General features: G+C 41.0%; 1 protein-coding gene across 1 annotated transcript in view; it reads left to right on the forward strand.

The window, feature by feature from the left end:
* The window catches only part of LOC128666867 (cytochrome P450 2C23), an 85,838-nt gene that overhangs the window by 24,873 nt on the left and 45,985 nt on the right, over positions 1-14,980 (forward strand). Inside the window, exons 3-4 of the mRNA XM_053721671.1 lie at positions 5,854-6,016; positions 11,957-12,106. Of these exons, the coding sequence (XP_053577646.1) occupies positions 5,854-6,016; positions 11,957-12,106 (313 nt within the window). The remainder of the gene's footprint in view (positions 1-5,853; positions 6,017-11,956; positions 12,107-14,980) is intronic.

Raw genomic sequence — 14,980 nt, forward strand, 5'->3', positions numbered from 1 at the left:
ATCGATGTATCTCCTGTAAAAAATTACAGGAGATACATTCTTGGACCACAGATATTCCCCTCTCAAAACTTGCCATAAAAATGTTGGCATAGGCTGGGGCAACATTTGACCCCATTGTCATGCCAGATGTTTGGAGAAAGAATGATCTTTTGAATTTAAAGTAGTTTTTCTTTAAACAAAATTCCAGAAGTTGTAATACATATTTAATAGGTGGGCCTATATATTTGTCAGTCGTTTTGAGCTGTCAGGCCAATGTCATGAGGAATGATGGTAAACAGCTTAACTTGTATGTATGGGTTTGGGAGCACAAGTATTATCTGTTATTGGATGTATTGCAGGTGCCTTGATGTCTTTTGACATTAGGTATGTGCATCTTTACACCCGATTTTGGCTTCACCCCAGAGTTCTTTAATTTTAATTTTATTATTAATGATTGCTACTGTGAGCTTTCAGAAGCAATAACCAGCCACTTGTAATCTGGACCTAAATAAATAAAATATTTTTGTTTGAATGATGCATTCAAACAAAAATAAGTCTGAGAATAACACATAGATTATGTGTTTTTTAAAGTTTCATTAGCTGTTTAAATATTAACAAAATAAGTGTAAAGTTTTAGTGTTTATATAACAATGGGAGCTGCCATGTTGTAACTTAGGTTACCTTCTCTGCTCTGGCCAATTAGAGATAGTTATAAATATGTCACTAGAGTAAGCAGCCAATGGCTGTGTGGAATATAACAGTGTTCTGCACTTCCATTTCTAACAGGAACTGAAAAGCTCATCATTTCATATTGGAATTACAGAAAAAGGGGACAAAATAAATAAAGCAAATTATATTGCAGAGATTTATATATATATATATATATATATATATATATATATATATATATATATATATATATATATATATATATATATACACTAGTCCTAAAGCCTGTGTACATGGGCCAATTTTTTAGGTACCGCGTTTCCAACCCTTGCCTCCCTCTCTCTCCCCCCTCTCTTTTGCGCTCTCTCTCTCTCTCCCCCCTCTCTTTTGAGTTCTCTCTCTCCCCCTTATTTTGCACTCTCCCCCCTCTCTTTAGCGCGCTCTCTCTCTCTCCCCTTCTCTTTTGCTCTCTCTCTCTCCCCTTCTCTTTTGCTCTCTCTCTCTCTCGCCTTCTCTTGTGCTCTCTCTCTCTCCTCTCTTGTGCTCTCTCTCTCTCCCCTCTTGTGCTCTCTCTCTCTCCCCTCTTGTGCTCTCTCTCCCTCCCCTCTTGTGCTCTCTCCCTCTCTCCCCTTCTCTTTTGCTCTCTCTCTCTCCCCTCTTGTGCTCTCTCTCCCTCCCCTCTTGTGCTCTCTCTCCCTCCCCTTCTCTTTTGCTCTCTCTCTCTCTCCCCTTCTCTTTTGCTCTCTCTCTCTCTCTCTCCCCTTCTCTTTTGCTCTCTCTCTCCCCTTCTCTTTTGTTCTCCCTCCCCTCTTGTTCTCTCTCTCTCTCTCTCTCTCTCTCTCTCTCTCTCTCTCTCTCTCTCTCTCTCCCCTTCTCTTTTGCTCTCTCCCCTCTTGTGTTCTCTCTCTCTCCCCTCTTGTGCTCTCTCTCTCTCCCCTCTTGTGCTCTCTCCCTCTCTCCCCTTCTCTTTTGCTCTCTCTCTCCCCCCTTCTCTTTTGCTCTCTCTCTCTCCCCCCTCTTGTGCTATCTCTCCCCTCTTGTGCTCTCTCTCTCTCTCTCTCCCCTCTTGTGCTCTCTCTCCCTCCCCTCTTGTGCTCTCTCCCTCTCTCCCCTTCTCTTTTGCTCTCTCTCTCTCTCCCCTCTTGTGCTCTCTCTCCCTCCCCTCTTGTGCTCTCTCTCCCTCCCCTTCTCTTTTGCTCTCTCTCTCTATCTCTCTCTCTCTCTCTCCCCTTCTCTTTTGCTCTCTCTCTCCCCTTCTCTTTTGATCTCTCTCTCTCTCCCCTTCTCTTTTGCTCTCCCTCCCCTCTTGTTCTCTCTCTCTCTCTCTCTCTCTCTCTCTCTCTCCCCTTCTCTTTTGCTCTCTCCCCTCTTGTGTTCTCTCTCTCTCCCCTCTTGTGCTCTCTCTCTCTCCCCTCTTGTGCTCTCTCCCTCTCTCCCCTTCTCTTTTGCTCTCTCTCTCTCTCCCCTCTTGTGCTCTCTCTCCCCTCTTGTGCTCTCTCTCTCTCCCCTCTTGTGCTCTCTCTCCCTCCCCTCTTGTGCTCTCTCCCTCTCTCCCCTTCTCTTTTGCTCTCTCTCTCTCTCCCCTCTTGTGCTCTCTCTCCCTCCCCTCTTGTGCTCTCTCTCCCTCCCCTTCTCTTTTGCTCTCTCTCTCTCCCCTTCTCTTTTGCTCTCTCTCTCTCTCTCCCCTTCTCTTTTGATCTCTCTCTCTCTCCCCTTCTCTTTTGCTCTCCCTCCCCTCTTGTTCTCTCTCTCTCTCTCTCTCTCTCTCTCTCTCTCTCTCTCTCTCTCTCTCTCTCTCTCTCTCTCTCTCTCTCTCTCTCCCCTTCTCTTTTGCTCTCTCCCCTCTTGTGTTCTCTCTCTCTCCCCTCTTGTGCTCTCTCTCTCTCCCCTCTTGTGCTCTCTCCCTCTCTCCCCTTCTCTTTTGCTCTCTCTCTCCCCCCTTCTCTTTTGCTCTCTCTCTCTCTCCCCTCTTGTGCTATCTCTCCCCTCTTGTGCTCTCTCTCTCTCTCTCTCCCCTCTTGTGCTCTCTCTCCCTCCCCTCTTGTGCTCTCTCCCTCTCTCCCCTTCTCTTTTGCTCTCTCTCTCTCTCCCCTCTTGTGCTCTCTCTCCCTCCCCTCTTGTGCTCTCTCTCCCTCCCCTTCTCTTTTGCTCTCTCTCTCTCTCTCTCTCTCTCTCTCCCCTTCTCTTTTGCTCTCTCTCTCCCCTTCTCTTTTGATCTCTCTCTCTCTCCCCTTCTCTTTTGCTCTCCCTCCCCTCTTGTGTTCTCTCTCTCTCCCCTCTTGTGCTCTCTCTCTCTCCCCTCTTGTGCTCTCTCCCTCTCTCCCCTTCTCTTTTGCTCTCTCTCTCTCTCCCCTCTTGTGCTCTCTCTCCCCTCTTGTGCTCTCTCTCTCTCCCCTCTTGTGCTCTCTCTCCCTCCCCTCTTGTGCTCTCTCCCTCTCTCCCCTTCTCTTTTGCTCTCTCTCTCTCTCCCCTCTTGTGCTCTCTCTCCCTCCCCTCTTGTGCTCTCTCTCCCTCCCCTTCTCTTTTGCTCTCTCTCTCTCCCCTTCTCTTTTGCTCTCTCTCTCTCTCTCCCCTTCTCTTTTGATCTCTCTCTCTCTCCCCTTCTCTTTTGCTCTCCCTCCCCTCTTGTTCTCTCTCTCTCTCTCTCTCTCTCTCTCTCTCTCTCTCTCTCTCTCTCTCTCTCTCTCTCTCTCTCTCTCTCTCTCTCCCCTTCTCTTTTGCTCTCTCCCCTCTTGTGTTCTCTCTCTCTCCCCTCTTGTGCTCTCTCTCTCTCCCCTCTTGTGCTCTCTCCCTCTCTCCCCTTCTCTTTTGCTCTCTCTCTCTCCCCTTCTCTTTTGCTCTCTCTCTCTCTCCCCTTCTCTTGTGCTCTCTCTCTCTCCCCTCTTTTGCTCTCTCTCCTCTTGTGTTCTCTCTCTCCCCTCTTGTGCTCTCTCTCTCTCCCCTCTTGTGCTCTCTCCCTCTCTCCCCTTCTCTTTTGCTCTCTCGCTCTCCCTTCTTGTGCTCTCTCCCCTCTTGTGCTCTCTCTCTCTCTCTCTTTCTCTTTCTCTCTCTTTCTCTCTCTCTCTCCTGTACCTGATCATCACGCTGCTGTTATACTTGCATCACACTTGCGGTGGGAGTGCGCGTGCGAGTTCAGGTTGTTCATCGCGCTGCTGTTACAATGCGCGTGCGAGGTCGGGTTGTACCTGATTATTGCGGAGGTGCGCGTGCGAGGTCAGTTTGTACCTGATTATTGCGGAGGTGTGCGTGCGAGGTCGGGTTGAACCTGATCATTGCGGAGGTGCCCTTGCGAGGTCGGGTGGGTGCGCGTGCGAAGCTCTATTCTCTGCTGTGTGCTGCTTAAACTACGGAGGTGCGCGTGCGAGGTCAATCTAAGGCGCTGGTATTAAAACACTGCTCTGTGTGTGCTACTGTCAGTCAAGGTTACGGGAGGTGTCCAATCAAGAGGATAAAAAGTGTGTGGAGACTGAGGATAAAATGAGGGTGCTGGATAAGGCAGAGATTTGGGGAGTGGCCATTGCGTGACCCATCTATCACCTTTACCCAATCACAGGTCTACTAGTCGTCCAGTAATTTTGCCCCTTTGAACTAGTTTATACAGCATCTGGGAAAACGCAGAACTAAGTATGTGTGCCAAAGTTTTTGTGGCCCCAGGAAAAAGTGGAAATAAAAATATGTGCTTTGAGGAATTCTGGTGGATGGGAAAACAATGAACTAGTGTACATTACTTAAAATTGGCCCTGTGTCACTGAACATTTTTATGAAATATATTATTATTTGCATGCTTAAAGTGACATAAAACCCCAATATTTTATTTCATGATTCAGACAGAGCAAACCATTTGAGACAACTTTCCAATTTAATTCTATTATCAAATTTGCTTCATTCACATGGTATCCTTTGTTGAATGGTCTACAATACACTATTGGGAGCTAGCTGAACATACGTGGTGAGCCAATAACAAGAGCCATATATATGCATCCACCTATCAGCAGCTAGCTCCTAGCAATACATTGCTGTTTCTAAGTCTACCAGAAAAAGAAGGAAATTTGTACGTTCTCTTATAAACCCTTTACTTTGTTAGGACGGCATGGAATGTACCAACCATATACAGCATCCTGCAGTTTCCCCCATTGATGAAGGAAAGGATTGGCATGGGGGGGTGCCTAGCAGCATAGGCAGTACCCCATGATCCAATCCCAGCCTTGAAATCACATGATCGTTTAGGTGATCGCGTGATTTCATTTTTACTAACAGTTTTTACATTGGAACTGTTATGATGTGAACACTATTATTCTGCCACAAAAGAGTTAATCCAAAAATAGCTGAATGCCGAAAACAAATATATGCACACCCCTAATATGTATATAGTGTTAGGAAAAGGGATGGGTGAATGTGCTAAATTGCTATTCACCTGATAGAACCAATAGTCCTGTGGACATTCGTTTTGGAGAATCGAATGCTGATAAAAACAAAAATCCATTAAAATTCGGTTCTCAAATGTTATTTCCAGTCTACGAAAGTTACTTTTATTTTACGAAATGTTCATAATTAGACTGAGTATACACATTTTGAAACTTTGAATCTAACACTTGATTTAACAAATACTGTTCAGAAGTTCATGGGGTAGAGAATTTTAGTAAATAAATACAAATATATTTATTTTTAATTGATTCATTTTTCTATTTCGAATATTGCATAATTTGAATATTACATTTAAAGAAAGCATTAAAAATACTATTACAAATATATTGATTCACATTTTTCAAATTCAAATATTGCATAATTTAAATCGAATAGCACTGGAAATACTATTACATTAAACAAATGTTAGAATGTTGTACGAACATTCGAAATTAGAAACAAACAAATTAATTTGTTAAAATTGGTTTAATTTTTTGAATGTTGCAAAACATTCGCCCATCCCTAGTCAGGAAGTTGACCGTCACTGGATTACAACATAACCAGAAGGTAGAATAACCATTGAGTAGTTTGTACATTGCGTAAGTTTATTCGTTTTTTTGTTTCTTTAACAACTGTGTTGTTTCAATAGTTGCACTACTTGTGAACGTAAGGGTGAAATTTAAAAATTATACATAGAATCTACCAAAGGGAAAAATATGTATAAACCTATATACTTCATTTATTCGAAATTTATATCTTCCCTTATTTTTTCACTTTAATTAAAATTTGTGTTTTCTGCAGCTTGCAAAGGAATATGGATCTGTGTTCACTGTCTATTTGGGGCCAAGACCAACTGTTATCTTGTTTGGTTATGATGCAGTCAAGGAAGCTCTTGTAGACAACGCAGACATTTTTGGCGATAGAGGAAAAGCAATTGCTGCAAAGATTCTGTTTAAGGATTACGGTAAATAATCCATCACTTGTGGTAATGTAATAAACCAGACATCCCCTTGATTTATGGTCACATTTTAAATAGCAGAAAAATCCAAAATGGTGTTCACTTTAGTAACCTGATATGGATTCTGCCTAGAGTGAATGTCTGGTTATAAGCACATAGATGTAAGGTGGGGCAGCATTTGGGTATTGCCTATGGGGGTAGGTCAGGCCTGCACCTAATCCAGTGAAGGAGAGGATTGGTAACTAAAATGTCTGATATTAGGCCAGTAATGGATTCCTGTGGTGTTTTCAGAACAGCATTATGGGACATTGCTTGCTAATTTTAGACAGAGGAAACTGGACTTTGTATTAGCTCTGCAAAAGTACCATGGCTATAGCCCCTCCTACTACGCCAGCAGCTAATGCATGATTTGGTTAAAACATGGGCAATTAAAGGCTGTAATTTTTGTTTATTTATAGTTAGTCCCTTGTATTTTATACCTGCAACGGTAATTGCGTTCCCTGTATTGTTACCTTTTCGTATTAAACTTTAATTTAATTAATATTCAATTTAATTTGTAATCACAGCTAAGTACATTAAACCAGCGGTCAAGTCCAGCGGGAATGCATGGGAACAGAGTTGCTGCACTATTTTTGCCGGTGGAACTAAGTTCCCCCTGGAAAGAGAACAAAAACGCTTTAGTAAACACTGCTGCTGGGAGGAGTTGGAGTACAGTCTGGTTAGAGGTATAGTGAGATCCTTTAGTAATGGGCAGTAACACTTCCTACAATACACTAAATTCAAGCCTGTAAGCAGTCTTGCTGTGTGATCACCCCACACACATTTTTGTGGCTCACCTCAGCAGAAATAAGACTATTGCACCTTAAGTGGGTGAGACGCTATGACAAAGGAGGAGTCTGGGGTTTGTCATACATTGAGGTCTCAGCCCGCCCTGGAAAGGAAGGAGAGGGGAGGAAGGAGGGAGTGAGGAACTCAAGCTAAGCTGGCTATGCACCATGTAAGTTAAAAACAAAGTATGGACACCCTGGATCTTAACATGTGTGTCTAGTTTAGTTATTTTAAAGTTGTTTTTAAAAGATCAGTGTTTCACAAAAGGAAAATTTGCTCATCAAACAGGGAAATCATGTCCTTCCTGCTTCCTCTCTGATTGGAAGTCTTTTGAGTTCTTCCAGAGATAGCTGGGATAAGGTTTGCAAGGGAAATACATGTGTACACACAAAGGAAAAGAGTCCTTGCAATTTAAGGTGTTTGTGAAACATCTTGTAGTAGGATAAGCCCAATTACTTTATTTTATACATCAATAGTATACGCAGTCTTTATATATCTTGGTGTCTTTATGTCTATAAATTTATGTTCAGCAGGCCAGATTATGTGCAGAATGCTGACCTTACCAGTTTCATCCTAAAGTTCAAGGTGATCTGTTTTGCTTTCAATGTTACCGTGCCCTCGTGCCTCCTGCTTACTCTGCCACTGTTACTTGCTTCACATTTACTTGGTATATGTGTTAATGGTAAAAGAAAATTACACTCAGACGCCTTGTGACCATAATTTTACTTTAAATCACATTGCCATTGTTTTTTACTGTAGCGTGGGTGCACACACAAACCTTATCAAGTTCATGATATCAGATGTTTACATTACAGAGCTTTACACATCATGAGAGCCAGAGAGTGACAATACGCCTAGATTTAGAGTTCTGCGTTAGCCGTCCAAACCAGCGTTAGGGGGTCCTAACGCTGGTTTTTACCGCCCGCTGGTATTTAGAGTCAGTCATGAAAGGGTCTAACGCTCACTTTCCAGCTGCAACTTTTCCATACCGCAGATCCCCCTACGCCAATTGCGTATCCTATCTTTTCAATGGGATCGTTCTAACGCTGGTATCTAGAGTCTTGGCTGAAGTGAGCGTTAGAAATCTAACGACAAGACTCCAGCCTCAGAGAAAAGCCAGGAGTTAAGAGCTTTCTGGGCTAACGCCGGTTCATAAAGCTCTTAACTACTGTGCTCTAAAGTACACTAACACCCATAAACTACCTATGTACCCCTAAACCGAGGCACCCCCACATCGCCGCCACTCTATAAATTTTTTTTAACCCCTAATCTGCCGACCGCACACCGCCGCCACCTACATTATCCCTATGTACCCCTAATCTGCTGCCCCTAACATCGCCGACCCCTACATAATATTTATTAACCCCTAATCTGCCCCCCCAACGTCGCCGCTACGTACCTACAATTATTAACCCCTAATCTGCCGACCGGACCTCGCCGCTACTCTAATAAATGTATTAACCCCTAAAGCTAAGTCTAACCCTAACCCTAACACCCCCCTAAGTTAAATATAATTTAAATCTAACAAAATAAAATAAATCTTATTAAATAAATTATTCCTATTTAAAGCTAAATACTTACCTGTAAAATAAACCCTAATATAGCTACAATATAAATAATAATTATATTGTAGCTATTTTAGGATTAATATTTATTTTACAGGCAACTTTGCATTTATTTTAACCAGGTACAATAGCTATTAAATAGTTAAGAACTATTTAATAGTTACCTAGTTAAAATAATTACAAAATTACCTGTAAAATAAATCCTAACCTAAGTTACAATTAAACCTAACACTACACTATCAATAAATAAATTAAATAAACTATCTACAATTATCTAGAATTATATCAACTAAACTAAATTACAAAAAAACAAAAACACTAAATTACAAAAAAAAACAAACACTAAATTACAAAAAATAAAAAAAGATTACAAGAATTTTAAACTAATTACACCTACTCTAAGCCCCCTAAAAAAATAACAAAGCCCCCCAAAATAAAAAAAATGCCCTACCCTATTCTAAAATAAAAATTGTAAAGCTCTTTTACCTTACCAGCCCTTAAAAGGGCCTTTTGCGGGGCATGCCCCAAAGAATTCTGCTCTTTTGCCTGTAAAAAAAAACATACAATACCCCCCCAACATTACAACCCACCACCCACATACCCCTAATCTAACCCAAACCCCCCTTAAATAAACATAACACTAAGCCCCTGAAGATCTCCCTACCTTGTCTTCACCACGCCGGGTATCACCGATCCGTCCAGAAGAGGGTCTGAAGTCTTCCTCCTATCCGGCAAGAAGAGCTCCTCCAGAGGGTCCAAAGTCTTCATCCTATCCGGACCGGCAGACATCTTCATCCAAGCAGCATCTTCTATCTTCTTCCATCCGGCGCGGAGTGGGACCATCTTCAAGCAGCCGACGCGGAGCCATCCTTCTTCACCGACGGACTAACGACGAATGAAGGTTCCTTTTAGGGACGTCATCCAAGATGGCGTCCCTCGAATTCCGATTGGCTGATAGGATTCTATCAGCCAATCGTAATTAAGGTAGGAAAAATCTGATTGGCTGATTGAATCAGCCAATTAGATTCAAGTTCAATCCGATTGGCTGATCCAATCAGCCAATCAGATTGAGCTTGCATTCTATTGGCTGTTCCAATAGGGTTTATTTAAGGGGGTTTGGGTTAGATTAGGGGTATGTGGGTGGTGGGTTGTAATGTTGGGGGGGTATTGTATGGTTTTTTTTTACAGGCAAAAGAGCGGAATTCTTTGGGGCATGCCCCGCAAAAGGCCCTTTTAAGGGCTGGTAAGGTAAAAGAGCTTTACAATTTTTATTTTAGAATAGGGTAGGGCATTTTTTTATTTTGGGGGGGGCTTTGTTATTTTTTTAAGGGGCTTAGAGTAGGTGTAATAAGTTTAAAATTCTTGTAATCTTTTTTTATTTTTTGTAATTTAGTGGGGTTTTTTTGTAATTTAGTGTTTTTGTTTTTTTTGTAATTTAGTTTAGTTGTATAATTGTAGATACTTGTAGATAGTTTATTTAATTTATTTATTGATAGTGTAGTGTTAGGTTTAATTGTAACTTAGGTTAGGATTTATTTTACAGGTAATTTTGTAATTATTTTAACTAGGTAACTATTAAATAGTTCCTAACTATTTAATAGCTATTGTACCTGGTTAAAATAAATACAAAGTTGCCTGTAAAATAAATATTAATCCTAAAATAGCTACAATATAATTATTCGTTATATTGTAGCTGTATTAGGGTTTATTTTACAGGAAAGTATTTAGCTTTAAATAAGAATAATTTATTTAATAAGATTTATTATATTTCGTTAGATTTAAATTATATTTAACTTAGGGGGGTGTTAGGGTTAGGGTTAGACTTAGCTTTAGGGGTTAATACATTTATTAGAGTAGCGGCGAGGTCTGGTCGGCAGATTAGGGGTTAATACTTGAAGTTAGGTGTCGGCGATGTTAGGGAGGGCAGATTAGGGGTTAATACTATTTATTATAGGGTTTTTGAGGCGGGAGTGAAGCGGATTAGGGGTTAATAACTTTATTATAGTAGCGGTGAGGTCCGGTCGGCAGATTAGGGGTTAATAATTGTAGGTAGGTGGCGGCGACGTTGGGGGCGGCATATTAGGGGTTAATAAATATAATATAGGGGTCGGCAGGGGTTAGGGGCAGCAGATTAGGGGTACATAGGGATAACGTAGGTTGCGGCGGTGTACGGAGCAGCAGATTAGGGGTTAAAAATAATATGCAGGTGTCAGCGATAGCGGGGTCGGCAGATTAGGGGTTAATAAGTGTAAGGTTAGGGGTGTTTAGACTCTGGGTTCATGTTAGGGTGTTAGGTGCAGACTTAGGAAGTGTTTCTCCATAGGAAACAATGGGGCTGCGTTAGGAGCTGAACGCTGCTTTTTTGTAGGTGTTAGGTTTTTTTTCAGCCCAAACTGCCCCATTGTTTCCTATGGGGGAATCGTGCACGAGCACGTTTTTGAAGCTGGCCGCGTCCGTAACCACCGCTGGTATTTAGATTTGCAGTGGCGGTAAATTATGCTCTACGCTCCCTTTTTGGAGCCTAACGCAGCCCTTCTGTGAACTCTAAATACCAGCGGTATTTAAAAGGTGCGGGGGAAAAAATACACGCGTAGCTAACGCACCCCTTTGGCAGCAGAACTCTAAATCTAGCCATAAGGCTTTTAGATTTTTGGATTATTCAGCATCATCTATATACAATTGACCCCTCAGGGACAATTTATTATTGCCCGAAAGGGGCCAAATACCCCTGTTTCCACACAAGCCTTTAGGCTCGCCAGAAACAGGAGATAAGAAGCAGGGGTCTTAAGACTACTGCTCCTTAACTCATACACCTCCTCTGAGGCAGCGGACATCAATCCGCCCGATCAAGCAGTCGATTGACCACAATTCTGCAGGGGGCGGCATTGCACAAGCAGTTCACGAGAACTGCTTGTGCAATGCTGGCGGACATGATCTTCAACAGCAATCATGTCCGGCAGACATTGATAAATCGTCTCCTTCATGTGTTCTAAAAAGTGTGTGTCTGGCTTCTCAGTACCAGTTGAATCCTAAATTACAAATAAAAATGAAACCCATTTTTTTTTCCTTTCGTGATTCAGATAGAGCATGCCATTTTAAACAACTAATTAGCTTAGCTCTTTTCGTATCCTTGGTTGAAAAACATACCTAGGTAGGCTCAGGAGGTGGGAGCTAGCTGCTGATTGGTAGCTGCTTATGGTCTTTGGCTTACCAATGTCTTCAGCTAGCTCCCAGTAGTGTATTGATGCTCCTTCAAACAAAGAATATCAAATAGATAATATATTGTAAAGTTGTTTAAAATGTATGCTCTATTATCATTATTATCTACTTCTATCTAAATTATGAAAGAAACATTTTAGGTTTCATGTCACTTTAATTTAGAAGTTTTGGCAACCAAAGTGTTTTTTTCAGATTGTGGATTTTATTTTTCTATTAAGTATTATTTTGGGGTGGAGCGTGAGTAGACGTTCCATCACAGGTGATACTTAGCAAACTTGGATATTAAAATATGATTATCGGTAAGTTTTGATGTTTGATTTTTCTTTCTCTGCAGGAATCGTTCTCAGTAATGGCGAAAGATGGAAACAGCTCAGGCGATTTTCTCTCACCACAATGAGAAATTTTGGGATGGGAAAGAGAAGCGTAGAGGAGAGAATCCAAGAGGAAGCGCGGTTTCTTGCAAATGAATTTAGGAAGAAAAAAGGTTAGTGTACAAAAGAAAAAAAACATTTATAAAAATGTTGCTCATAGATATTTTTGACTCTTTTACCCACAAATCATTGCACTGTCTTTGAAGGGACATAAAGCCCATTTCTTTCATGTAATTAGCAAGAGTCCATGAGCTAGTGACGTATGGGATATACATTCCTACCAGTAGGGGCAAAGTTTCCCAAACCTCAAAATGCCTATAAATACACCCCTCACCACACCCACAAATCAGTTTTACAAACTTTGCCTCCCGTGGAGGTGGTGAAGTAAGTTTGTGCTAGATTCTACGTTGATATGCGCTTCGCAGCAGGCTGGAGCCCGGTTTTCCTCTCAGTGTGCAGTGAATGTCAGAGGGATGTGAGGAGAGTATTGCCTATTTGAATTCAATGGTCTCCTTCTACGGGATCTATTTCATAGGTTCTGTTATCGGTCGTAGAGATTCATCTCTTACCTCCCTTTTCAGATCGACGATATACTCTTATATATACCATTACCTCTACTGATTCTCGTTTCAGTACTGGTTTGGCTTTCTACAAACATGTAGATGAGTGTCCTGGGGTAAGTAAGTCTTATTTTTTGTGACACTCTAAGCTATGGTTGGGCACTTTTATATAAAGTTCTAAATATATGTGTTTAACCATTTATTTGCCTTGATTCAGGATGTTCAATATTCCTTATTTCAGACAGTCAGTTTCATTATTTGGGATAATGCATATGAATAATACATTTTTCTTACCTTTAAAAATTGACTTTTTTTCCTGTGGGCTGTTAGGCTCGCGGGGGCTGAAAATGCTTCATTTTATTGCGTCATTCTTGGCGCGGACTTTTTTGGCACAAAAAAATTTGTTTGTCATTTCCGGCGTCATACTTGTCGCCCGGAAGTTGTTTGTGTTTGCGTAATTTTTTTGACGTTTTGCGCCAAAAATGTCGGCGTCGCCGGATGTGGCGTCATTTTTGGCGCCAAAAGCATTTCGGCGCCAAATAATGTGGGTGTCTTTTTTGGCGCTAAAAAATATGGGCGTCATTTTTGTCTCCACATTATTTAAGTCTCATTGCTTATTTGCTTCTGGTTGCTAGAAGCTTGTTCATTGGCATTTTTTCCCATTCCTGAAACTGTCATTTAAGGAGTTTGATAGATTTTGCTTTATATGTTGTTTTTTCTATTACATATTGCAAGATGTCTCAGATTGACTCTGAATCAGAAGCTACTTCTGGAAAATCGCTGCCTGATGCTGGATCTACCAAAGTTAAGTGCATTTGTTGTAAACTTGTGGTAACTGTCCCTCCGGCTGTAGTTTGTGATGAATGTCATGATAAGCTTGCTAATGCAGACAATATTTCCATTAGTAATGTTCCATTACCTGTTACTGTTCCATCAACATCTAATACTCAGGGTGTTCCTGTTAATATAAGAGATTTTGTTTCTAAATCTATTAGGAAGGCTATGTCTGTTATTTCTCCTTCCAGCAAACGTAAAAGGTCTTTTAAAACTTCTAATTTTTCAGATGAATTTTTAAATGAACATCATCATTCTGATTTTGTTTCTGATGATGATTTTTCTGGTTCAGAGGATTCTGTTCCAGAGATTGACACTGATAAATCTTCATATTTATTTAAAATGGAATTTATTCATTCTTTGCTTAAGGAAGTCTTAATTGCATTAGAAATGGAGGAATCTGGTCCTCTTGATACTAAATCTAAACGTTTAAATACGGTTTTTAAACCTCCTATAGATATTCCGGAAGTTTTTCCCGTCCCTGGTGCTATTTCTGAAGTAATTTCTAGGGAATGGAATAATCTGGGTAATTCATTTACTCCTTCTAAAAGGTTTAAGAAATTGTATCCTGTGCCATCTGACAGATTAGAGTTTTGGGACAAAATCCCTAAGGTTGATGGGGCTATCTCTACTCTTGCTAAGCGTACTACTATTCCTACGGCAGTTAGTACTTCCTTTAAGGATCCTTTAGATAGGAAAATTGAATCCTTTCTAAGAAAAGCATATTTGTGTTCAGGTAATTTACTTAGACCTGCTATATCTTTGGCGGATGTTGCTGCAGCTTCAACTTTCTGGTTGGAGGCCTTAGCACAACAAGTGACAGATCATAATACTCATAGCATTGTTAATCTTCTTCAACATGCTAATAACTTTATTTGTGATGCCATCTTTGATATCATTAGGGTTGATGTCAGGTATATGTCTTTAGCTATTTTAGCTAGAAGAGCTTTATGGCTTAAAACTTGGAATGCTGATATGTCTTCTAAGTCAACTTTGCTTTCCCTTTCTTTTCAAGGTAATAAATTGTTTGGTTCTCAGTTGGATTCTATTATTTCAACTGTTACTGGAGGGAAAGGAACTTTTTTACCCCAGGATAAAAAATCTAAGGGTAAATATAGGGCTGCTAATCGTTTTCGTTCCTTTTGTCAGAATAAGGAACAAAAGCCTGATCCTTCCCCTACAGGAACGGTTTCTGTTTGGAAACCATCTCCAGTCTGGAATAAATCCAAGCCTTTTAGAAAGCCAAAGCCAGCTCCCAAGTCCACATGAAGGTGCGGCCCTCATTCCAGCCCAGCTGGTAGGGGGCAGATTACGATTTTTCAAAGAAATTTGGATCAATTCGATTCACAGTCTTTGGATTCAGAACATTGTTTCACAAGGGTACAGAATAGGTTTCAAGATAAGGCCTCCTGCAAGAAGATTTTTTCTTTCTCGCATTCCAATAAATTCAGTGAAGGCTCAAGCGTTTCTGAAATGTGTTTCAGATCTAGAGTTGGCTGGAGTAATTGTGCCAATTCCAGTTCTGGAACAGGGTCTGGGGTTTTACTCAAATCTATTCCTTTTACCAAAGAAGGAGAATTCCTTCAGACCAGT

Source organism: Bombina bombina, chromosome 7 (assembly GCF_027579735.1).
Source record: "Bombina bombina isolate aBomBom1 chromosome 7, aBomBom1.pri, whole genome shotgun sequence".
Lineage (NCBI taxonomy): Eukaryota > Metazoa > Chordata > Amphibia > Anura > Bombinatoridae > Bombina > Bombina bombina.